The 24,185-nt window shown below is 28.2% G+C and overlaps 4 protein-coding genes across 10 annotated transcripts; 3 read left to right on the forward strand and 1 right to left on the reverse strand.

The window, feature by feature from the left end:
• The first annotated feature begins 175 nt into the window (after window positions 1-175).
• On the forward strand, window positions 176-11,937 carry LOC130664241 (proton-coupled folate transporter-like). Of its 5 annotated transcripts, none has more exons than XM_057464105.1 (10): window positions 176-420; window positions 2,077-2,289; window positions 2,362-2,622; window positions 3,637-3,980; window positions 4,047-4,326; window positions 4,419-4,601; window positions 4,689-7,087; window positions 7,208-7,721; window positions 7,780-8,040; window positions 9,272-9,615. In XM_057464105.1, exons 2-7 carry the CDS (start codon window positions 2,190-2,192, stop codon window positions 4,895-4,897), a joined length of 1,377 nt encoding a protein of 458 aa, XP_057320088.1. In that variant the 5' UTR covers window positions 176-420; window positions 2,077-2,189; the 3' UTR covers window positions 4,898-7,087; window positions 7,208-7,721; window positions 7,780-8,040; window positions 9,272-9,615. The 5 variants fall into 5 exon arrangements, with proteins under 5 accessions (XP_057320088.1, XP_057320087.1, XP_057320089.1 ...); XM_057464104.1 differs by having other exon boundaries at window positions 2,096-2,289; XM_057464106.1 differs by lacking the exon at window positions 7,208-7,721 and having other exon boundaries at window positions 2,096-2,289.
• A 434-nt stretch (window positions 11,938-12,371) lies between these two features.
• On the forward strand, window positions 12,372-17,135 carry LOC130664242 (tetracycline resistance protein, class D-like). Its single transcript, XM_057464108.1, has 7 exons — window positions 12,372-12,639; window positions 12,736-12,879; window positions 12,960-13,220; window positions 14,254-14,597; window positions 14,664-14,943; window positions 15,448-15,630; window positions 15,702-17,135. The coding sequence occupies exons 2-7, from the start codon at window positions 12,780-12,782 to the stop codon at window positions 15,920-15,922; spliced, it is 1,389 nt and encodes a 462-aa protein (XP_057320091.1). The 5' UTR covers window positions 12,372-12,639; window positions 12,736-12,779; the 3' UTR covers window positions 15,923-17,135.
• Window positions 17,136-17,447: 312 nt separating this feature from the next.
• Window positions 17,448-20,505, forward strand: LOC130664245 (proton-coupled folate transporter-like). Of its 3 annotated transcripts, none has more exons than XM_057464111.1 (6): window positions 17,448-17,704; window positions 17,796-18,056; window positions 18,576-18,919; window positions 18,984-19,260; window positions 19,420-19,572; window positions 20,125-20,505. In XM_057464111.1, exons 1-6 carry the CDS (start codon window positions 17,605-17,607, stop codon window positions 20,343-20,345), a joined length of 1,356 nt encoding a protein of 451 aa, XP_057320094.1. In that variant the 5' UTR covers window positions 17,448-17,604; the 3' UTR covers window positions 20,346-20,505. The 3 variants fall into 3 exon arrangements, with proteins under 3 accessions (XP_057320094.1, XP_057320095.1, XP_057320093.1); XM_057464112.1 differs by having other exon boundaries at window positions 19,441-19,572; XM_057464110.1 differs by having other exon boundaries at window positions 19,390-19,572; window positions 20,125-20,503.
• An 806-nt stretch (window positions 20,506-21,311) lies between these two features.
• LOC130664254 (sepiapterin reductase) lies at window positions 21,312-23,558 on the reverse strand. The gene is made up of 4 exons (XM_057464128.1): window positions 23,427-23,558; window positions 23,043-23,336; window positions 22,660-22,964; window positions 21,312-21,644 (listed from the first exon to the last, which is right to left on the reverse strand). The coding sequence occupies exons 2-4, from the start codon at window positions 23,275-23,277 to the stop codon at window positions 21,402-21,404; spliced, it is 783 nt and encodes a 260-aa protein (XP_057320111.1). The 5' UTR covers window positions 23,278-23,336; window positions 23,427-23,558; the 3' UTR covers window positions 21,312-21,401.
• Between the last annotated feature and the right edge of the window lie 627 nt (window positions 23,559-24,185).

Raw genomic sequence — 24,185 nt, forward strand, 5'->3', positions numbered from 1 at the left:
TTATAGTCCGATTAGCGGGAGAGAAAGAAACGGGTAAAATTGCTGTCCCAGCAAGAGAGTGTACTTCGGGTATTTGCGGTTTTCTCCCACTTTGGATATTCTATGTACTAAATATTCTTCCACTTTTATTTGCGCATGCGCAGTTTCGAAGTATTCGCTAGTGGGAGCGAATTCCATAGTTCATTTCGGCACACGAATTTAAATCTCTCGTCAATTGGACTATAAAATCTTTTACATCTGAATCGTCTTACCAAGCCATTGTTCAAGAAAACTGATTTATTTTTCTCTCAGTGTATAGTGCAATGGATTGCTGTTTGAATCAACGAATTATAATCTTCTAATTTTAAAAACAAATGAGTTTATAAAAAAATTTGTGATATCTTTTCATGAAGCTTTTATAAAATATTAACTAATTATCAAGTATATTTCTATAAATAATTATTAAATTAATTTACATAAGTTTCTACGATAAATGATTTTTTTTTATTAACTTTAATTTTTAAGGCCGTTCTCAGACAGTGTCCCCCACTTTTTCAAAATTTTCAATGACTTTCAATTGTCATAAGCGTATCAAATTTTTATCAATTAATTAAAAAAAAATTAAAGCATTAATTGAAAAAAGCGGAACATTACAACGTAGTCGTAATTTCGCCGAGATATAGATTTAAAAAAAATTATTCACACTTGATATCAATTAGGAGTGAAATAAATTTCAGTAAAATCGTCATGTCAATTTTATAATTTGAATGTTTAAATTTTGTTGACTAAAATTTATTCAACAAATTTCGTTTAACTCCCAATTGACATCAATTGTAAGTAATTTTTTTTAAATTCTATATCTCAACGAAATTACGACTACGTTGTCCTTTTTTCAATTAAGTTTTTAATTTTTTTTTAATTAATTAATAAAATTTTAATATGGTTATGACAGCTTTGCACGACTCATGATGCGAAGCATCAGAGTGTGCTCCACGATCGAAATTTTTTTCGCCTCACTTCGGCATTTTTTTTTTTCCTCTTGCTAGGTTGTAATACCTAGCTGGCCTTTGAATGTACTCGTACAGCCAATGTTTGTGGAATGATTGCAGCTATGTTCAGCGAGAATATTTTTCCGCCATTGATTTGAATTAATTTTTTTTTTTTTTTTTATGTAATCGGATGGACTTTATCGTTGACTATGTGTGTGAGGTTGACTATAGGTTTGATTTCTATTGCAAATTTGGTAATGATCTTCAATATTTTTTCATCCTCTGTAAATGCCAGGTTTTTGATGTCGTAGGGTGGTTGTATTTTCTCCTGTTGTAATTGCTATTACAATACAGTCTAGACTATAAATTCTCGGTTTCCGCTTTAGTGAGTTCCCTGATTAAAAAAAATGATTAAAAAGTATTTAAAATGATTTGTTTTTTAATCATTGTAAATACTTTTTAATCCTTCAAATCATTTCTAATCCTGTCTCTTATGGACATTTAACGTGTGAAATCATTTTTAATCATTTTGTTTAATCAGGGTTCACAATTGAAGTATATGTGATTCAAGTCTTGGATTTCATAACCGCATTCACAGGCTGGGTTGTCTTTTATTCGAATCCGATGTAAATATTCGTTGGTGCAAATGTGCCCAGCTCTTATGCGGTTAATAAAAGTGATAGTCGTTCTTTTCAATTTTGTTTTTTCGAACCATGCTTTTTTTGATCTGCTTTTTTGGTCTTCTTTATATTTCCGATGTGTATGGCCTGATATTTTGAAAAGATCTTCGCTGATTTCCCTGTGTATGTTCAAAAATCTGCTTTCCATGGATCTGATATAGATTTCGGTATTGGGTTGTAGGTCGATTGGAGTTCCATCTTGCCTTGCTTCATTCGCCAATTCATCCGCTCTCTCGTTTCTCTGGATTCCGAGATGACTTGGGCACCACCATAATTCGGTTTCTCTTCCAGCTGATTTCAGTCTGCTAATTAGGGACCTTATTTCTATTATAATTGTATTGGATTTTCGGTTATGACAATTGAAAGTCAGGGCATATTTTTAAAAAGTGCGGGGTACTGTCTGAGAATGCCCTTAACAAAACAATAAGTTTTTATTTTCTGGAAAAGTTGCGAGTTGTACATCGACAGAGTACACAGAGAAATTTTTATAATAACTTTTTTATATCAATCGTTTTGTACTAAATTTTAAAATTACTTCGTAATGGATGATGAAAATACAAATTTAGAAAAAACGGGATGGAGACGTTATGTATTGATGGAACCACCAATATTTCTATCATTATTAGCTATGGGCATGACAAGTATAATTTATTATTGAAAGAAGATGATAGTGCTGATTCAATTGATTATTGATTATATTTATTTTCCCGCAGATAATGTCCTTACTGACTTGATTATCTTCCAAACATGTAGACTTGAAATGGCAACAAACAAAACTAGCTGTGATATTTTACATACAAATAGTAGCAGTCAAGAAGCGCGAGATTTGAATAAAATTATTCAGCCACATGCTAGTTATATAATAATGAGTACATCATTGATCAAAAGTATTTTGCCAGCATTATTAATACTATTCTTTGGCCCTTGGAGTGATAAATATGGTAGAAAGCCTCTTATATTGATTGGTCATTTTGGTAATTTATTTATTATTTTTTTTTTTTTTATCATGATTAAATCTGATGTTACAAATTATCTACATTAAATCAACGAGTTTCAATACTTATTTAGCCAATTGAAATGAGCTTATTTTAGATTAATACGATTTAGCGGGTTGAAACTATCGGTTTCTTTCCTGTAGAAAATGTCTATTTTCTGTCCGCCCCTGATCAAACAAAACGATTTGTGACGATTAAAACCGATTAAAAATTTAATCATCATTAATCGTTTTTAATTGTCATAATCGTCATGGTTGTTCACATTTGATCGCCTCTAATCCTCAAAAAAATGATTTATTATTTTACGATTAAAAACGATTAACGACAATTAAAATTTCAAATCGTCATAAATCGTTTTTAATCTTCATGCGAAACCAGAAATTGCAATATTATTTTAGGATTAAAGAGGATTCATGACGAATTGTAATTTTTAATCGTTTTTGTTCGTAAAATAATACATAGCAATTTCTGGTCCTGCATGAAGATTAAAAACGATTTAAAATTTAATCCTCTTTAATAATCAATTGACGATTCATGATGATTTAAAACGATCAAAACCGTTTTAATCGTCACAAATCGTTTTGTTTAATCAGGGTCTATTAATCTTGTAAATCAGTTCCTGACTCAATTTATCCCTCTCAAAATTGTATGAGTTTATAATAAACCTTGAAAAAATTTTATGTCATTATTATAATTAACGAAATTAATAGTTTAATTCCTGCTTAAAAATTTCATAAAATTCGATAGATTCTCATAAATTCTTGCAGAGATTTTACGAGAATGAATGAGTTCTATGAGAAAGTGGTATAATTCTATTCGACTAGCAGAAAAAATTATAGAAAATATATCATATCATACGGGATAAAAGACGATTTCAGACTTTCTTTGATATGCCAATTGACGTTACTCTCGTCGAATTGTCTTGTCAAAACACCCCTTCCCTTGCCACACTACATATTATTGTATTAATCGTAAATTATGTTTTTCTTTTAGTTCCGTTGTGTAAATTTATAATACTATGTATATTGAGTAGTTTTGATACGAATCCATGGCTGTATTTGCTAGCTTATGTCCCAACAGCACTGTTAGGTTCTGTACTCTTGTTAGCTACAACTTGTTACGTCTCTGATACAACACATCCTGAAAAGCGTGCATGGCATTTAGCTTGTATACAAGCTTGTGTCCAGGGTGGGCAATTAATTGGTACATTTACTGGTGCATTTATATTTAAACAAATCGGTTATACCTATTTGTTCACCATCGCTGCTTTGATAAGTATATCATCAGTAGTCTATGTAGTATTTGTTGTACCAGAATCAATTAAAAATAATTCTAATGTAAGTTATATCACTGATCGATTAATCTGTATAAAAAAAAATTCTTTATCAATTTATTTTTTTTAGGAAAAATGGGGAAATCCATTTAATTTGTCTTCAGTTAAACAACTAGTACTAACATGTACTACAAAACGTGATGGTTTAAATCGCGGATTGCTATGGAGTTGTTTAATAATTTTATCATTATTTAGAATTTTCAATAATGGAAATACCAACGTAATTTATTTATTCGTTAAAGCTCATCTTGGTTGGGATATTGTGCAGTATTCAATGTTCAATAGTCTCTCTATAGTTATAGCAATTATTGGCACTTTCGGTGGTGTCAAAGTAATGAAACATTATATAGGTAATTTTTCACAATAATTGCAATAAGATTCTTTTAAAAGTTATTTAATAATTAAGTTGATTTATCTTTTATTATTTTTTTTTTTATTACAGGTCTTACAGACGTTAATATGATTATTTTAGGAAGTTTATCGGGTTTCTCAGCAGCCATGTGTATTTCTTTTACTACTAAATCCTGGCATATGTATTTAGAAGTTTGTTTAGGATTTTTTATAGGCATTATTTTACCTACAACACGATCACTTTTATCCAAATCTGCTCCCAAAGATGATTCAGGTATAAAAATATATAATTATATCAATTATAAGTTGATTACAAACATAATCAAGGATAATAGTCAAAATATGTATTGCTTTTTTTTAGGGAAAGTGTTCTCTTTAATGTCATTCCTCGACGTAGTATTGCCACTGGGTAGTGCTCCACTATACAGTTTATTATATTCTTCATATTTATCAGTCTATCCATCGCCAGTATATTTAATGTCGTCTGGAATATTTATTTTAATTATATCCGTTTCTATTCTAATTCATTTGAAATATATCAAAGAAAATTTACGATTTTCGAATTTGTAAGAAAAGACAGTTACTGGTTTGAGTTTTATATACATTGAGATTTTACCTCAACAGATCTTAACGTATGGCATCTTATTTCACCTCCCTGCAACTATATAACAGAGGGTTTCAATCAATTGTTTTTAAATCTGGGTCGTACTTAACAAATTCTCTAATTTTCGATTTCTATTAATTTATTGATTGTCATTACAGCGATTCTTTCAGCTTCCGTAAAAATGCATAAGATAAACTTCCTCGGAAGATTTTCTTCATACGAGTTCCACAAATATATAAAACGTAATTCGAAATCTAAAATTTGCTGACCGCCGACCTTCAATAATTCTTGCAGCAGTCGAAAGGAGTCACGTACATTAAAAAATAGTAGTTTATATATCGAGTGTGATTGTGTATAAGACGCGATTTGTGACGATTGACTACTGAACCGAAGGCGAAGTTGTCAACACAACGAGCGTCTTATACGGAATTGTCATACATGGAAAAAAAAAATAGGTGCTGCAACAGGATGCAGTCCTGTGGGAGCAACAGGATTTTCATGTTACAGTAACAGGATAAATCCTGTGAGAGCAACAGGACAAAATCTTGTGGAATAAATAGGATAAGAAACAAGTTTTATGTACTAATTTTTTTGTCCGTATAATGAAATTTCAAAATTTGAAAAAAAATTCAAAGTTTGGAAAAAATAAAAATTTTTTTTCGAAGTTAATTTTTTTTTTCAAAATTGAAATTTTTTTCAAATTTTGAAATTTCATTATACGGACAAAATAATAGTACATAAAACTTGTTCCTTATCCTATTTATTCCACAGGAAAAATCCTTTTGCTGTAACATGAAAATCCTGTTGCTCCCACAGGACTGCGTCCTGTTTCAGCATCTACTTTTTTTTTTCCGTGTAGTAATATATGTTCGGTGTTTCTGACTTTCGATGGTAATCAGGGGTTTTATTGAGCAAGTGCCTTACTATAGATGTGATATATATGTAAACATAATATTAGTTTGTAAGTTACTTTATAGAAATTATACTCTAGATGTATGTATGATCTGATTAATGTATTACATTATCGCTGTTAACTTGGCTGGATTGGGTTCGTCCAAGGCCGTTATATTTTTATACTTTTATTAAATAAAAAAAAAAAAATTTTTTTTGCACGCTAGCTATAGTGCATGCAACTACAAAATAATATTTTTTGCACAGCTGACGTCACAATTTGAATGATTAGGTATCTTAATGGCGTACATTTCGAATATGTGTTACAAAATAATAGCTTTTAAGTCGGGGTCTTAAAAAATTATATTTAACAATGTATTCTATCTTGCTTACCATCAAGCGAACAGTTTTTCGTATTTTTTATGTACTGCCAACCAACTGCTTTATATATATAACTAGATTTTTTATGATATGAAAACAAATCTGTGATTAATAGTTTTGAAGACTAACTATTAAGTCAGCTATTTACCATTTGACCGTTATTCATATTAGCATCCTGTGTTAGTTTTCTTGAAAAAAAGATTTTATTACTAATTCATTATTTATTAAAAAATTTTAATTGTCAAATTTAATTATTTTACTGGTCAGTGGTCAGTTGTATTGATAATAATGTTTGTGTCTGAGGAAAGACTGTATAAAGCATGTCATTATCTTAAATATTTATTCGTAATTCTTGACCGTTAATGTTTAGTAATTGAAGTAATTCATACGGTTTATTAAATTATCTATGTAATTTGAATTAGTATAATTTAATTTAACAATTATATTTTTACTAATTAAGTTAATATATAAGTTTAAAATGTACATTAATTTTGATTCTGTACAAAAATTAACAACAAACATTAAATAATAAGAAGAAATTTTTATCTAATGAAACTGTGATTTGTTTATTTTAATTAATTATCATGGATATGAGACAACAAAATTACAAGTATAATTATTTAAAAAATCACTTCGAAATAATATTATGATCAACGAATTTATGATTTGATTCTTTTCATACTTTATAAGATAATTGCTTGCTATAATTTACTTATATGAATTTTACATTCTTATAAGACATGAATCATTTTACCGGATCGCTGTTTAGAAGACTGATATTCCTTTTTTTGTTCAATTACTCAGTGCACTTGATTATGATCGAACGTCGCTTAGATAAATAAAATAATGGAAAAACAAAATAATCAAAATCATTTAATCTTAGGGTAAGTCAATTAATAAATAATTCTTTATAAAGTCATTTTGTTAAAAATTTCATAAATGGTAATCATATTCTGATAATAAACTAAAATTAATTTATATCATCTTCTGATTTATATTAATAGAATGATTAGCTGTTGCTGCTCACGTTAATTATTCCATGTCCTTGGTTACCTTGATATTTTTCATTATATATACGTATATATACGTACATATATATAAACTATAAAGTTTGATTTATCAACTATGATAATGCAAGAAAACAAAATAATCTTAGTGTCATGAAAATTATTTGTTATCTTTTCATAAAATAATTATATAGTAATGATAATAATGACAGTAATTATAATAGTAACAAAATAATATTTCTAAAAAATATCAAATTGTGAATTGACAGTCACAAGTAGTCTACAGGTATATTTTTTTATTTACGACGTACTTCCTTATTTTCTCAATTTTTAAATTTTAACGCTAAACCTGTACAATAACTCCCTAATTATAACGATAATTGTGTGAAATAAAATTTTAATTAATTAATAATGAGTGAAAAACAAGTGGATTCAATCAAAACAGGATGGAGACATTTTATATTAATGGAACCACCAATATTTTTATTGTTATTAGCCAATGGAATGACAAGTATGAAAAAATATCAATAAATATTTAATTGATTGATTAATTACACTTATTTTTACAGGTAATGTCCTCACTGATTTAATTCTCTTTCAAACGTGTAGACAAATTATGGTAACAAACAAAACCAGCTGTGATATTTTGCATACAAATAGTAGCAGTCAAGAGGCAAGAGAGTTGAATAAAATTATTCAGCCACACGCAAGTTACATAATAATTGGTAGATCACTGATTAAAGGCATTTTACCAGCATTACTTATATTATTCTTGGGTCCTTGGAGTGACAAGTACGGCAGGAAGCCTTTAATAATTGCTGGATACTTTGGTAATCTATTAATAATTTTTATTTAAAATAATTTATACACGGAGAAAAATGTTGGTTCAAAACCTACTAATTTTTATTATGCTGTCGGCGAAACTTGAAACAGTAAGGGAAGCATCCACAAAATTATTATGCTCTTATGAAAAATTATTATGCCGCATCACAATTATTATAATGTATGGAAGTAATTTTTATTAAATCTTATCGATAAGTGTCTCGCGCGTAGTAAGTATTATGATACAGCATAATAATTTTTCGTATGAGCATAATAATTTTGTGGATGCTTCCCTTACTGTTTCAAGTTTCGTCGACAGCATAATAAAAATTAGTAGGTTTTGAACCAACATTTTTCTCCGTGTAATATTGCATACCTCAAGCGCGACCGTACTTTGCGATTGAAATTATTTTTTCGACTATTCACTGACATCATCTCTAAACTTTTTTGATTACTCTAAAATGGGTTAAATTGTATATTAGTACAAAGATATTTAATTAAGGAATAATTTCGACCCGTTTCTAAGTCGATTCATTATTCCATTGATTTAAAATGAATTACTTTAATCCAGAAATCCGTGCTGTCAATTGTCGGGTATGAATCTTTGGAACCACGATAACTTTGAAAAAATATAATAAATTGGTCGAATTTTTTTTTTTTTAATAACTTTTTAACTTTTGTCGCAAGAACTCTTTTGAAAATCACTATCTAAATTTTTTTGTTTAATTGTAATTAATAAATAATTTTAACCGGTAATTCATGGAAAATTTAGCTGCCATTTTTTATTTTCATTCTTGTTAGTTTATATTTTTTTTCCTTCACCAACTACTGGCTGTAGCAATAGTGTGACAGTAGAATTAAAAAATAAAAAACCACATCTAAGGAAAAAAGGGGGAATATTTTAAAAAAATTTTAAATAGTAAAAATTAAACTAAAAGAAAAAACAAAACAAAATTAATTAGTTAATAAAAGTTAAATGATAATTAACACACTGCGCAAAAAATTTGCGGAGTGAACGAGAATTAAATCCAGAGTGAAATTTGAGCGAATGACTGTTTATTTATTTAATCCTCTTAGAGTGAAATTCGGAGTTGATTTTAATATTAAAACTTCGAAAATAATAATATATTCAAAGTATTAATAAAAAAAAAAAACATTAACAAATATCATGAGCGATTGAGGTATGCACTTTTGGATTTTCCAACATTTTTTTTAATTATAAAAACATTTTCCTTCCAGTTCCATTGTGTAGATACATAATACTTTTTATATTAAGTAATTTTGATGTAAATCCATGGTTATATTTACTAGCTTACGTACCAACAGCACTTTTCGGTTCTGGACTCTTATTAGCAACAATTTGTTACATATCAGACTCTACGGAACCTGATAAACGAGCTTGGCGCTTAGCTTGTTTGCAAACTTGTGTCAAAACTGGATTAGTCATCGGAACATTTATTGGCCCATTGATATTTCAAAAACTCGGCTATACATTTTTATTCAGTATTGCTGCTTTACTTTGCTTAATATCATTACTATATGTAGTATTTATGGTACCTGAGTCTGTTCAGAATAATTCAGAAGTAAGTTTTTACAGTAGTTATGATAAAGTACCCAATTGCCAGACCCCTACTCGATCTCTTCCTACTATTGAAGACAGATAATTACAATTTTTTTACTGATTAAATGGATTTATTATTAACCCTGATTAAACAACTGAATTCGATCGAATTAAACAGAATTAAATTTTTAATTCTATTTAATTCAGATAAATTCTGTTAATTCGGTACCTAACTTAAAAATTAATTCTGTCTAATTCGGCAGGAAAACCAGAATTTGTCCAAATTAAAATGAATTTACATAATTCTATTCGGTTTAATTCTGATTAATTTGAAAATAATTCTCCAATTTCTGGTTCTGAATCCGAATTAAACTGAATTAAAATGAATTTGAAATTTTTAAATCAGTTTTATTCTGTTTAATTAAAATTCCAATTTTCAATTCAGTTGAATTCTGTTTTGCAGAATTCGACAGAATATAACAGAATTAAAATTTTTAATTCGGTCGAATTCAGTTGTTTAATCAGGGAAATCCATCGAACTAATCATTTTAATGAGAAGTCGAAGGGGGCTGACTGCCGGTTTTTTTGTTGTAAATTTACTTATTTTATTTTTGTATTCCTTAATATGATATTTCATCCATAATTAAAAGCATTAAAATAAACTTTAATTATTCTAAAAATAAATAATACAAAAATTTTTATAAATTTTTTCGACATAAATCTGGAAAATAACTTTTAGGCTCATGTCTAAGGGGACTAACGATTGGCATAGTTTATTCTTATCACTTCTTATTATAAATTATTTTATTTCTTCTCAGAAAAAATGGGGGAATCCATTTGATTTTTCTCTAGTGAAACAACTAGTACTAACGTGTACTAAAAAACGTGAGGGTTTGAATCGCGGGATGTTGTGGAGTTGTCTAGCAGTTTTGTCATTATATAAAATAACATTTCACGGAAATTCAGACATCAGTTATTTATTTGCAAATGCTAAACTTGGTTGGAATGTTGTGCAGTATTCAATGTTTAGTAGTGTGTCAATGGTTTTATCAATTATCGGAACATTTGCTGGTCTTAAAATAATGAAAGACTATATAGGTAATTGTTTACACCGATAACAATAAATTACTTTGAAAAAGTTAAGTTATTTCATCGGATAAATCATTGTTGCAGGTTTAACGGACATTACAGGCGCACTAATCGGATGTTTATCAGGTTTTTCAGCATCATTATGTCTTTCTTTAGTTACTGAATCTTGGCATATGTACTTAGAAGTATGTTTAGGAATTTTTATTGGTGTTATTTTACCTACTACACGATCACTTATATCTAGATCAGCACCTCCAGATGATTTAGGTATGAAAATAGATAATTATATTAATCATAAATACAAAAATCTTTGAAATGTGTAATGATACTGAATTTAGCCGACGTCTAATAATTTTTGGATTTTAAAAAACAATGTTATAAAAAAAAAAATTTGAAAATTGCACCTATAGCTTTCTTAATTTTTTATATGCATACACTGTAAAAAATTTTTGGACTAGGTGTAGTGTAAATGACTCGGCGTGAATATTACACCAAATATCGTGTTAAATTTAGGCGGTGTAAATTAAAAATTTTTACATCGTTGAGCGTGTAAATGTGTAACTTATGATAATTTTGCGTTAAGAAAAATAATCGAAAAAATTTTATTTATTGAATTTATTCCACGATCAGTCTTATATTATTTGTAATGAAGAAAATACGGCTTTACTGATCTAGTTTAATTGACATCTTTTATTATACTTTGGATATCGTTTCGTAAAAATATTTTACATCTTCAGACCCAGATCTAGATTATTAAATGAATTATAAAATATAAAATATTTATAAAAAATAATTGTATAACATTTGGTTTTTTTTTTTTTTTAATATTAACTTACATTTAGACATGGGTCTGAAGTAAAATATAGTATGTAAAATTTTTTACACTCTGTGTATATTTTTAGTTTTTCTTTGTATTGATTCGTTGAAAAAAAATTTGAAAATTGTTTATTATCTACTAGATTCAGGATCCTAATGTGTATTATATTTTTAGGAAAAGTATTCTCTTTGGTGACATTTGTGGATACACTATTGCCACTAGGTAGTGCTCCATTATATACTCTATTATATTCTTCATATATGTCAGTTTACCCATTGCCGGTCTATCTATTAACATCTGGAATTTATTTTTTAATAATAATTGTTATTATAACTATTAATTTAAAATTTATAAGAGATAAATCGTCTAGTAAATCTATTACCCAAGCGGATTAATATTTACTTTCTATGTGTACAATAAAATGCTATTTTTATCAACTAACTCAATGTTAATTAACTTATTAATAATTCCTTGAATGTCATAAAAATAATTAAGTAACTAGATAATTTTATTTACTTATATACCAAAGAAGGAACACCCGCCAACAGTATATAAACCAACAATTCCTTTTTTTTTTACTTTTGATTACATTTAATCGACATTTTTTTAAATTAGTAAAAATAAAAAGAATGGTAATAAGTTTGTTTTCGGAAAAATGTAAGACTCATAATATTTATGTGTTCATTTCATATATAAAAACAATATTTCAGTTTGTAAAAAAAGGTAATCATACAATTTAATATATTTTTAATTAATATTTATTTTATTGATAACACATATTTTTACAAATTACAACCGTATATTTTTTTTAATGTCATTTTTTATCGCAATCATAAAATTAAAATTACTTATACTTGAATTATAGAGTCATCCTTCAAGAAAGTTTACACTTGATACTTTTCATTACTTTTCATTACCCACGACAATAATTATCAGTTATATTAAAATTAATTCAAATAAATATATAAATTTTTTTGTTTAATATTTCATTGATAAATGATAAATAAGTGATTAAAAAAATTAAGTGACTTACATATTATTATAAGATATAATAATAATAATAATAATAATAAAAGTACTGAAGTAGTCTTCCAAAAAAGTTACGAGCTGCTAATTAATATTATTATCAGTAATACGCAGGTATATTTTTATTTATAACTAATTTTCTTATTTTTGTTATATTTCTTGATCAGTTATACATTAAATCAATACAATAATTTATTTTTTTACTTATAGTTGTTTGATAATAAATGGTAATCGGCTGAGTATTCTTCTAACTAATGGAAAAAAAATGTATAAAGTTAATAAAAACTGGAGGGAGATGTTGTGGATTAATGGAACCGATAATGTTTTTGTTGTTATTAGTTGACGGAATGCAATGTATGATTCATTATTTAAAACATATGATAATACGTATGCAATTAATTGATATATAATTGATTATATTTGTTTTTTGACAGCTAATGTCTTCATTGATATGATTCTCTTTCAAACATGCAGAAAAATAAAGGTAGGAAACGAAACTGATTGTAATATTATTCAAACAAATAGTAGTAGTGAAGAGGCACGAGAGTTAAATAAAATTGTTCAGCTGCATGCAAGTTATGTAATTATGTCGAAATCACTGATGACAAGTATTTTACCCTCATTTTTAATATTATTCTTGGGTCCTTGGAGTGATAAATATGGCAGAAAACCTCTTTTAATAATTGGAACCTTTGGTAATTTTATTTTGTTATTTTTCATTCGATTAGAATTCAATTTATTAAAAAGTTAAGTTTTCAAATTATTTTAATTCTGCGTTTGTAAATAAGGTAAGAGTCTCAGTACCCGACCAGGAAACTATTTCCCTGATTAGATACTAGGTCTTTTACCTTAATTGTTAGCAAAATATTACAGAAAATTCTAGGACAAAAATAAAGAAAAGAAACATAACCATTATGGAACGATGGATCGATAGTATACTAAACTCCGAGAGAGGAAAGTAGAACATTCCAACCCGGATGTATAATTGGTTACCCGAGCTGAAGGCTTCTGGGTGGTGTGTATGAGTATATTACATACCATACTTGCACAAACATTTTTTACTATACCTGCACCGAAGGTTTACATTCCTGCCCTGTTTAGAAAAAAGAAAGTTGTTCTTTTTTTTTATGAGAAGACAAATGATAAAAATTGGCTCATGTGCCATTCTTCTCTCAAACAGAGGCAAAAATTTGAAATTTCAGGTGCAGATCTGATGAAAAATAGTATATCCACCATGGAGGAAGACAGTGCGCCAGGTGGAATGTTCAACTGTTTTCTCTTGATGTGTCCCGGGAAAAAATATTCATACATGACCATCCCTGGTTAAAAAAGAGAATTAAAAAGGATTAAGCCATGTAACGTGGCCATTTGAGAGAGGATTAAGAGTATTAAAAAGGATTAAAAATATTGCAAAATTAATTCTTTTTAATTCTTTTTTTTAACCAGGGATGCCTGTTCATGTATGATCAGGCCTGAAATTAGACATGATCATGTCTGTTCATGTATGATCATGTCTAATGTCAGATATGATCATGCCTGTTCACGCATGATCATGTCTGAAGTATTAAATACATTAAAGCCTGATTATGCATGGCCGTGCCTGTTCATGTCTGATCATTTTTTCCCGGGATATTATACTATCATTGAAAATGTCAAATTAAGAAGTATTTTACTGAGGACGATAATATTATTATTATTACAATCGTAAAATATAATTTTTTTTTTCAGTCCCACTTTGTAGATACACAATACTATCAATATTGAGTATTTTTGATTCAAATCCATGGATGTTTTTACTAGCTTTTGTACCATCAGTTTTATTAGGTAACGGCTGCTTATTAGCAACAATTTGCTACATTTCTGACACAACAGTTCCAGAAAAACGCTCATGGCGTTTAGCTTGTTTGCAAACTTCTTTAAGGGCTGGATTATTGATCGGGACATTTATTGGTCCATTGATATTTCAAAAACTCGGTTATACATTTTTATTTATTATTGCTGCTTTAATTTGTTCATTATCACTACTATATGTGGTATTTATGGTACCTGAATCTCTTCAGAATAAGCCTACGGTAAGTTTAGTCAATAATTAATGAATTTCCATGTAAAATAATTCCTAATAAATTTATTATTTTCAGAAAAAATGGGGGAATCCATTTGATTTCTCTTTGGTTAAACAATTAATAACAACGTGTACAAAAAAACGTGATAGTTTAAATCGTGAATTATTGTGGAGTTGCTTACTAGTTTTATCTTTGATTAGAATAATAATTGATGGAAGTTTAGATATAAATTATTTGTTTGCGCACGCTAAACTTGGTTGGAATATCGTGCAGTATTCAATGTTCAATAGTCTTTCTATGGTTACATTAATTATCGGGACATTTTGCGGTATCAAAGTAATGAAAGATTATATAGGTAATTTTTACACCAATAACGATAAATTGTCCCTAGCGAATCCGAATTACGGTAAATTATCGTATTTTACCGCAAAATACCGTAGTTTACTGCAAATTTGTCGTAGAATGCGGGATTTTGCCGTAAATTACCGCAGTATGACGTAAAGTGCCGTACTTTAGGTAATATACGACAATTCTTCGGAATACCGTTAATTACGGTAAAATACTGCACTCTTACCGTAAAATGCCGCAGTACTGCCACGAATTTTACGGGAAATTGCTGCAATTTTACCTCAAATTAGCGTATTTTACAGTAATTCTTCTAAATACCGTAGATTACGGTAAAATATCGCAGTATTGCCGCGAATCCTACGGAGGATTGCCGCACTTTTACCGTAAACTGTTATATTTTGCCGTAAAATACGGTATTGGGCCGTAAATTGCAGTAATTTACCGTATTTCGGATCTGCTAGGGTACTTCAAAAGTAATCGAGTGATATTATCGGATAAATTGTTGTTACAGGTTTTGCAGACATTACGCAGATATTAATGGGATGTTTGTCAGGTTTCTTAGCATCATTATGTCTTTCGTTCGCTACTGAATCTTGGCATATGTATTTACACGTTTGTTTAGGATTTTTAAGTGGTATTATATTACCTACTTTACGATCACTTATATCTAAATCTGCTCCTTCAGATGATTTAGGTATGCAATCATGTACCTATTATAAATTCATTGAATATACATAATACTTATTGAAATTATATTTTTTATAGGTAAAGTGTTCTGCCTGGTGTCTTTCATAGACACACTCTTACCTTTAGGTAGTGCTCCATTATACAATTTGATATATTCTTCATTAATATTTGTTTATCCATCTCCAGTATATTTAATGACGTCTGGAATATATTTTTTAATGATAATAATTAATAGAATTATGAATTTGAGATTAACCAATCAAATATCGTCTAATCAATGTGCTACTCAATCAGACTGATATACATATTAGACTGTGCCAAATAAAATCAATATTTGTTTTTCGATTCCATACGAAAATTACGTTGTATATAACAAAAAAAATTGAGTCAAGGCTCTCATCTAGGATCTATACTTTTTAACATCTTTGTCAATGACATAGTGGACAACCTGGAATCCGATTACCTACTTTATGCTGATGACATGAAAATATTCAGAAAAATAAACAGTGAGGCTGACCATCTTATACTTCAACTAGACATTGACAAATAACACAGTTGGTACCTCAAGAATAAACTCAACCTGAACGTCAATAAGTGCGCAATCATGATATTCACCAGATCACATGGCTATAGGACGTACAATTATAATATTGATGGACAACAATTTCCGAACTCTACCTCGATCAAGGATCTTGGGATTACCTTCGATACTAAACTTACTTTCTCAGCACACATCGATAAGATTGTCTCGCAAGCTTACAAAGTTCTCGGGTATATCCTCAGATCCGGGAAAGACTTTAAAAACAACCACACATTGGTTCATCTTTTCAACTCCTTGCTCAAACCGATCTTTGAATACGGATCAATAGTATGGTCTCCTGCTACGAATGTAATGATAGGTAAAATAGAAAAAATCCAACACAAGCTCTGCAAATACATTGCATACCGTCTACGTTCAAGGAATACTGATGATGTTTACAGTTAGTACAGGATAAATAGTCTGCAAAGTCGTAGACAGTGTGCCGACTTAACCCATTTTTACAAAACAATCAATGGATATATCGATTCCCCTGAAATCTTGGAACAGTTCAGTTTCATCTGCTCAAGACCAGATCTAAGATCCCGAAGGCTGCTGCATTCAATAAAGACAACAAAAAACTACGTATGTTATGGATCAATAAACAGGATTGCGAATCTAGTTAATAATCGTTGTACTGAGTTTGATTACTTTGGTGGTTCACTCTCCTCCTTTACATCTAATGTAAAAAACTTGTTACTACTCTATTAATCTGTATTAGTCTGTGCAATAATTTTCTTTATAGTTATTGAGTACATGCATAAAAATGATGCTAACTAATCATTTAATCATTTAATCTTGTAATAAAAACTTTGTATGTATACAGCCGATCGGCGTTTATTCTATTCGAAATAAATAAATAAATAAATAAATACATATGTAAACTAAAATAATTTTTATCTAATTAAATATTAAAAAGAACTGTGATTAATAAAAATTTATTGAACATAAATAAAAATTATTGAATACTATTCAAATAACGAAGTATATTTGTTTATAACTTATAATTTTTTTTTTTAAAACTTGAATAAAATGACTAATCTTGTTTCAAATTAACCAGTCATCAAGCTTCAGTGATTCATATCGTATATAATAATCATTGGTAATCACTGGCAGTCAAAAAAATTGCGATAATCGTAGAACGTAAAGAAAATTACTCACTATCTTTTCGTGAAGTAATCAATCATAACAATATAAATATTGATAACAAATAAATATATATATACTTATATACAGGGAAGAATGGACAGTTGCACGTCAATAACATCATGATAATACATAATAATTGTTTTATTTATGGTTTATTTTTTGTACGTATTAATAAAAATTAAATAGCTAAATATTTGCTAGTTAGACATAAATTTATAACAGTCATTTTAAGTATATATTACCAAACAATTTGTAATGGACAATAAGCATCTAAAATTGGTGAAAACTGGATGGAGACGTTATGTATTCATAGAACTACCGATATTTTTTGCATCTTTAGCCAACGGAATGATAAGTATGTCAATCAAAAAGTACTCATCTCCTTAAAATATTGTTAAAAAATACGATAGAACTTAATTTAATAAAAACATTACTAATTTTTGTAGGCAATGTTTTCATTGATCTGATTGTCTATCAAACCTGTAGACAAATAACTACAAAAAACGAAAGTACTTGTGATATTTTACATACAAATAGTAGTAGTGAAGAAGCGCGAGAATTAAATAAAATTGTTCAGCCGCATGCAAGTTATATAATAATGTGTAAATTACTGATCGAAAGTATTTTACCAGCAATATTTATATTATTTTTGGGTCCTTGGAGTGATAAATATGGAAGAAAACCACTTTTGACCGTTGGTTACTTTGGTAAATATTTTATTTATTTTCACTTGAATTTTTACCATTAGTACCCGCGTCTAAAATAAAGCTTTATTTAGATTTGGTTTACCAAGTCGAAATTTAGAGTCATTTTTCATAAGACAAACTCGATTTTTTTTTTTACGGAGATATGAAATCCATTGAGTTTTCGCCTTGGTTTTAACTTAACTGGTTTACCTAGTCAAGATTTAAGATGAGAAAGTCAAAATTGACTTGGTTGAGACTAATTCGACTTAAATTATAAGTCATAAGTAATGTGAATGACTGTCGTTCTCGAAGTGAAGACGAATAAGTTCAAACCAAGATAAGAAAATACGAATAAGTTCATTCTGAGATGAAAAATTCTCTGAAAGTTGAGAAAAATTTAATTTAAGTCGAAAAACTCGAGATCTTATCGGAAAATCGTCGGCAAATCGGTAACTTCGAAAGAAAATAAGGTGAAGCGAGCCTGAATCAGTTTCGAATTTAACCAGGGTAATGTCAATACAAAAGTATTTTTATTCACAGCCTTGATGTGCAACAGTATAATAATATCAATATTGAGTTATGCTGATTCAAATCCATGGATGTTTTTGTCAGCTTCTATACCATCAGCTCTTTTAGGTTCTGGTCTTTTACTAGCAACTTATTGCTACATAAGTGATACTACGGAAGATGATAAACGTGCATGGTCTTTAGCTTGTTTGGAAACTTGCCGTACAATAGGATTAGTAGTTGGTACATTAGTTGGCCCATTGATATTTCAAAAATCTTCATATAGTCTTCTATTCATTATTTCTGCTTCACTTTATTTAACATCCTTACTTTATGTATTATTTTTAGTACCTGAAACTATAAGAAATGAATCTAACGTAAGTATCATGTATTTTTTTTATAATTAATTAATTACTTGATTAATTAAATTTATTATTACAGAAATGGGGAAATCCATTTGATTTTTCTCTAGTGAAACAATTGATATTAACTTGCATAAAAAAACGTGACGGTTTAAATCGTGGATTATTGTGGAGTTGTCTATTTATTTTATCTTTATTTACAATTATTATCAACGGTTATATGAATATTGCTTATTTATTTGCTACTGCTAAATTCGGTTGGAATACCATAGAGTTTTCAATTTACAGCAGCGTATCTATGCTCTTATCGATTGTGGGAACATTTGGTGGTCTCAAAGTAATGAGAGATTATATCGGTAATTGGTTTAATTACTAAGAAATAAGTTAAATATTCTGATTCGAAATTCGGATTTAATGTCGATCGGATTCAATCGGAGTTTTTAATTAGAATTAATAATTTTGTCTTTACAAAATAATTCTCCCAGGTTTAACTGACATCACAAAATCTTTGATAGGATGTTTATCTGGTTTTGCAGCCGGTATAGTTTATTCTTTATCTTTAAAACCCTGGCAAATGTACTTGGGAATTTGTTTCGGAATGTGCGCTGGCATTGTTTTACCTACTACTCAATCTATTATGTCTAAATCTGCTCCTATTGACGATTTAGGTAAAACTACATATTAATTATATACTAAATAGATAAATAATAAGTTTAACTAGGGTAGAAGTACCGTTTTTGGCCACTTAGAAATTTTAAATAAAATGATTCGTAAAATACGCAATACCATACAGTCGAATTCCATTAACTCGGACAGTTAGTCTACGGAGGACAGGAAATTTTTTAGATTTTTCGAGCATTTCCGAGTTAACGGATGCTCCATCTGAAAAAAAAAAGTAAACTACATGCATGCGCTCCTACATTTACATGAATAATGCAGATATAAACAAACACAAATGTATAGCATCGGGTAGGAGACATCGCGGCTCGTAGTGGGGGTCAAGATTGAGGGGAAGTTCCGAAATAATGGAACCCGAATTAATAGAATTCGACTGTAATTTAATTTTTAAATGTGTTTGAAGATACTTTTACCACACTATTACGATGGAATTTTTTAAAATACTTTTTCATTAATTAAAATAAAGTATTGAATATCCAAAAATGGAGCAGTGACTCCAAATGGTACTTCTACCTTAATTACAATATATTTTTTATATTTAGGCAAAGTGTTTTCGCTGGTAACATTTATGGAAACAATATTGCCATTAGGAAGTGCACCGTTATACAGTTTGGTATATTCTTCATCCATATCAGTTTATCCCTCACCAGTCTATATATTAACATCTGGAATATTTTTTTTAATGATCATTATTAACATAATTGTAAATGTCAAATTTATCAGACATGAATCGTTCCATCAATCTACTGTGATAAAAGATTGATATAAATTACTTGTGATCCTGATGTATTTGGATTTTAGTTTTAAAAATTTGAATATCATTTGTATAAAATTATGTTTTTTTTTTTTATTTAACTGGTACAACAAAATCATTTCATATTCCTTCACTTTAAAACCTTAAACGTGAGAACTTGTTTTAAAGTATTATTATTATTAAGTGTTTAATTTTTAATAAAAGTCTTTTATTGTTATCAATAAAAAATAATTTATTGCATGTAAGAACAGAAAAATCAATAGAAAATTTAATTATCATCCATTTGTTTTTTTTTTTTTTTTTTTTTTTTGTCAATTTGAATTTGGCGCTTTACCTTTTTCATTCGGGTAAATTCGGGTATTTTATCGAACTCCAATGGGTATTGTGACAAAAAAAAACCCTTGATTTTGGTATTTGCCGGCAATGCACCTCCCCCCCCCACACTTTTTACAAATATTCAATGACTTTCGACTGTCATAGTCATGTTCAAATTTGATTAATTAATTAAAAATAATTGAAGCATCAATTGAAAAAAAGGACAACGTCGTTGCAATTTCGCCAAAATATAGAAATTTCAAAAAATTACTTACAGCTTTTCGCAATTTTGGGAATCAAACGAAATTTAGTAAATAAATTTCAGCCGAGAAAATTTCAAAATTCGAATTATAATGATATGAAGATTTTACTAACATTTTTTTAACTCTTAATTAATAATAACTAAGTAATTTTTTTTTATCTATATCTCAGCGAAATTTCAAAAAAGTGGAGGGGGGGCACTGCTTGAATCTGTCTCTGTTGATGATTTAGGTACAAGTACATATATACGATTCAAATAATAAATAATTAATTATTTAAATAAATTTTTTATTGTCAATTATCTTTTCCTCTGTACAATTTTTAATTTATTCCTCATACGCATCAGTTTATTCTTCTGAACATATTTTTTAACTGTTTCTCACAGCAAGTTTTTTTATAAAAAAAAAAAAAATTAGTATAAAAAATAATTTGTCATAGTTAAAATATTTATGTAAATATATAAGAAAATAACAAAAGTCTATTTACTGTTTAAATTTTATCAAAATAATCAACATGATCGCCTGATTTATATTTTTTTTCTTTTAATATTCCAATAAGACGATCAACCGTTTGATCAGTAGTCAATTGCTTTCTTTCTTTACGTGTATTACTCATAGTTGTTCTTGTATTAATATCTGCAGCAGTTTCTGCTATCGTTCTCAGCATATCAGTTTCAACTGGACCTGGTGAATAATTTAAAACATTCACCTCAGGGAATTCATGAGCGAAAACCTAGAAAATATAAATGATACTGAAGTTAGTCGACATTTAATAAATTTAGAATTTTTTAAAAAATGATAAATTATAAAAAAAAAATATTTAAAAAATTGCACCTATAGATTTTTTCATTTTCTACATGCGCATATTTTTAGTTTTTTTTTTTTTGGCAACTGATTTATTGGAAAAAAAAATTCGAAAATTGTTAATTGTCTGCTAACTTCAGGATTAAGAAATTAGTCGACGTCTAATAATTTTTGAATTCATTTATAAATTAAAAAAAAAAATATTTTAGAAAATTGCACCTATAGTTATTTTAATTTTCTACATGTGCATATTTTTTTTTTTTTTTTTTTTAATGAAATTGTGGAAAAAAAATCCTGCTAACCGCAGGATCATAAAATTAATTATGAATGTAAACGTAGCTGACAATTGTCATTTTTTAAATTTTGAAATAAGTGAATTAAATGTGAATCGAATAAAATTAAAAAAATGCGCGTTTATGGAATTTGAAAATCAGTATGTGCCCAGGTAGCACACTTGCCTTTGTGACATCTATAAGATATCAGTTTGTAGGCTACTTTTTGACTTGTCAATTAGACATCAGTATGTTGACAAAACGATCAGAAATTTATGTCACCGAAAAAATACCTACTTGAAAGACTTAACACAAGTGACGACATAAAGTAAATTACAAATAGTGGTAAAATAAGTCATCTAAACGACTTTTCAATTGACATAAGATAGGAAAAACAACTCAACTCATCTCTGTCTCCAGAACCAACATTTGCATATCGTATTTATACCAAAAAAAATGACTTTGAGACAAAAAAAAATATGTCTTGTCCTTTTAAAAAACATCTTAAAGTTGACTCTGTGCTACTTGGGTGCATTTTTTTTATTTTTATTTTTTCAATTTCTAATTCGTAATTTCAAAATTGTCTCATATCTGCCACGTTCACACTCATAAATAATTATACTAAAAAAATTACGTTAATTATCTAATAAATAAATAAACAAAATCATTTACTTTAAAATACATTTCACGTCCAGCTTTTCCAGTACAATAATAACCCAAAGATTTAAAAGGTTCTATACCGCAAAGTGACGTTATATTAATAACTAATTTTTTAGCTTTAACTTTGTCATCAAAAATTTTCATGAAAACAGAATTTAAAACAGCTGGTGAAAATACATTTAAATCGTAATATTTTCTCCACTCATCAAAATCATCCATGTCAGTAGTAAACTTTGATAAATCTCCAACTGATCCAACATTGTGGACAACAACAGCACGATCATATTCACCGGGATTTACATATTTATTAATTATACCTGGAAGAAAAATAAAAAACATCAATAAATTATTAATAAAGTTAACAACAGCATAAACAATTAATATTTAATTAATACCAGCCAACTGATCAGCTTTTGCTACAGATAAATCAACGCTAACGTAGTCAACATTAACATGATTACGTATTTTACCAGCTGTTTCCTTCAAACCATTTTCATCACGTGCCAATAATAATAATCGTGAATCTTTGTCTAGTAATTCGGAAAATTTAATTGCTATTTCACGTCCAATTCCTTTACTTGCTCCAGTTATTAAAATAAATACTTTTCCTGATAATAATTCCACCGCCATTATTACTGACTGATAAAATCACAGACTCACAGACAACTCAGATCAATTTACAACTACGACTACAAATAATAATAATAATAATAACAACAATAATAATAATAGAAAGGGCGTAGGATTTCAACAGGTGTCTCTTAAAATAAAACTTTTACCTCTTAATATTTATCACTGAATACATAAAATTTATCAATAATTTCATGAATATTGTAACAATTTTTTTATAATCTGAATAAATCAATAAAGTGTATATTTTATATACGTTTTTTTTATCAGTAAATGAAAAAAAAAAAAAAAATTGATCAATATCTCAATTGCGCTGAATTATATAATATGATAATGAATTTGTCACTTGTATCTCTGATTCATTTAAATTTAATTAACAAGTAGTTAATTTATTAAACAATTATTCAAAAATTAATTACGACTAAAGTGAAGTATGAACTGAAAGCGGCAGATGTATTTAAAAAATTTATTTATTTTAAATAAACAAATAAAATGGTTACAGAAAAAACTTGAAATTTGCATATAAAAAACTAGAAAAAAAGTTTTTGTGGATATTATTGTAAAAATTTTATTTCTGTTGCATGTAATTTGTTTATAAAAATTTTAAAATTTTCTGATGGCTACTTTCAGTATCATATGTACAGTTATAGATAAATAAGTAATGCTGAATTTAATTTTGAGAAAATTTTTTACAAATACCCGTGTAAAAAAAATCGTTAACGAAAGGTTGAAGAAACGTTTACTATTCTAAATTTCAAAGCGTGACACAACGACAAACTTTTTTTAACGTTTTTTAAACTTGAAATTTCAAGAGGAAAACCAATAATTAAATAAAGAAAAACAAAACGTTTAGAAATAGTTCAAAATCAACGTTATCTGAAGTATTCTACCTGGAAAAAATTATAAAA

This window comes from Microplitis mediator, chromosome 2 (genome assembly GCF_029852145.1).
Source record: "Microplitis mediator isolate UGA2020A chromosome 2, iyMicMedi2.1, whole genome shotgun sequence".
Lineage (NCBI taxonomy): Eukaryota > Metazoa > Arthropoda > Insecta > Hymenoptera > Braconidae > Microplitis > Microplitis mediator.

Coding starts and splice junctions, on each gene's coding strand:
- LOC130664254 (XM_057464128.1), bottom strand. CDS start 23,277: ATGGCGGTGGAATTATTATCAGGAAAAGTATTTATTTTAATAACTGGA. Junction 22,965..23,042: donor AAAAGCTGATCAGTTGGCTG/GTATTAATTAAA, acceptor TTTTTCTTCCAG/GTATAATTAATAAATATGTA. Junction 21,645..22,659: donor GACGTGAAATGTATTTTAAA/GTAAATGATTTT, acceptor TATATTTTCTAG/GTTTTCGCTCATGAATTCCC.
- LOC130664245 (XM_057464110.1), top strand. CDS start 17,605: ATGGACAATAAGCATCTAAAATTGGTGAAAACTGGATGGAGACGTTAT. Junction 17,705..17,795: donor TTTAGCCAACGGAATGATAA/GTATGTCAATCA, acceptor TAATTTTTGTAG/GCAATGTTTTCATTGATCTG. Junction 19,573..20,124: donor TGCTCCTATTGACGATTTAG/GTAAAACTACAT, acceptor TTTTATATTTAG/GCAAAGTGTTTTCGCTGGTA.
- LOC130664241 (XM_057464103.1), top strand. CDS start 7,622: ATGAGTGAAAAACAAGTGGATTCAATCAAAACAGGATGGAGACATTTT. Junction 8,041..9,271: donor AATAATTGCTGGATACTTTG/GTAATCTATTAA, acceptor TTTTCCTTCCAG/TTCCATTGTGTAGATACATA. Junction 10,692..10,766: donor AATAATGAAAGACTATATAG/GTAATTGTTTAC, acceptor TCATTGTTGCAG/GTTTAACGGACATTACAGGC.
- LOC130664242 (XM_057464108.1), top strand. CDS start 12,780: ATGGAAAAAAAATGTATAAAGTTAATAAAAACTGGAGGGAGATGTTGT. Junction 13,221..14,253: donor TTTAATAATTGGAACCTTTG/GTAATTTTATTT, acceptor TTTTTTTTTCAG/TCCCACTTTGTAGATACACA. Junction 14,598..14,663: donor CTCTTCAGAATAAGCCTACG/GTAAGTTTAGTC, acceptor TATTATTTTCAG/AAAAAATGGGGGAATCCATT.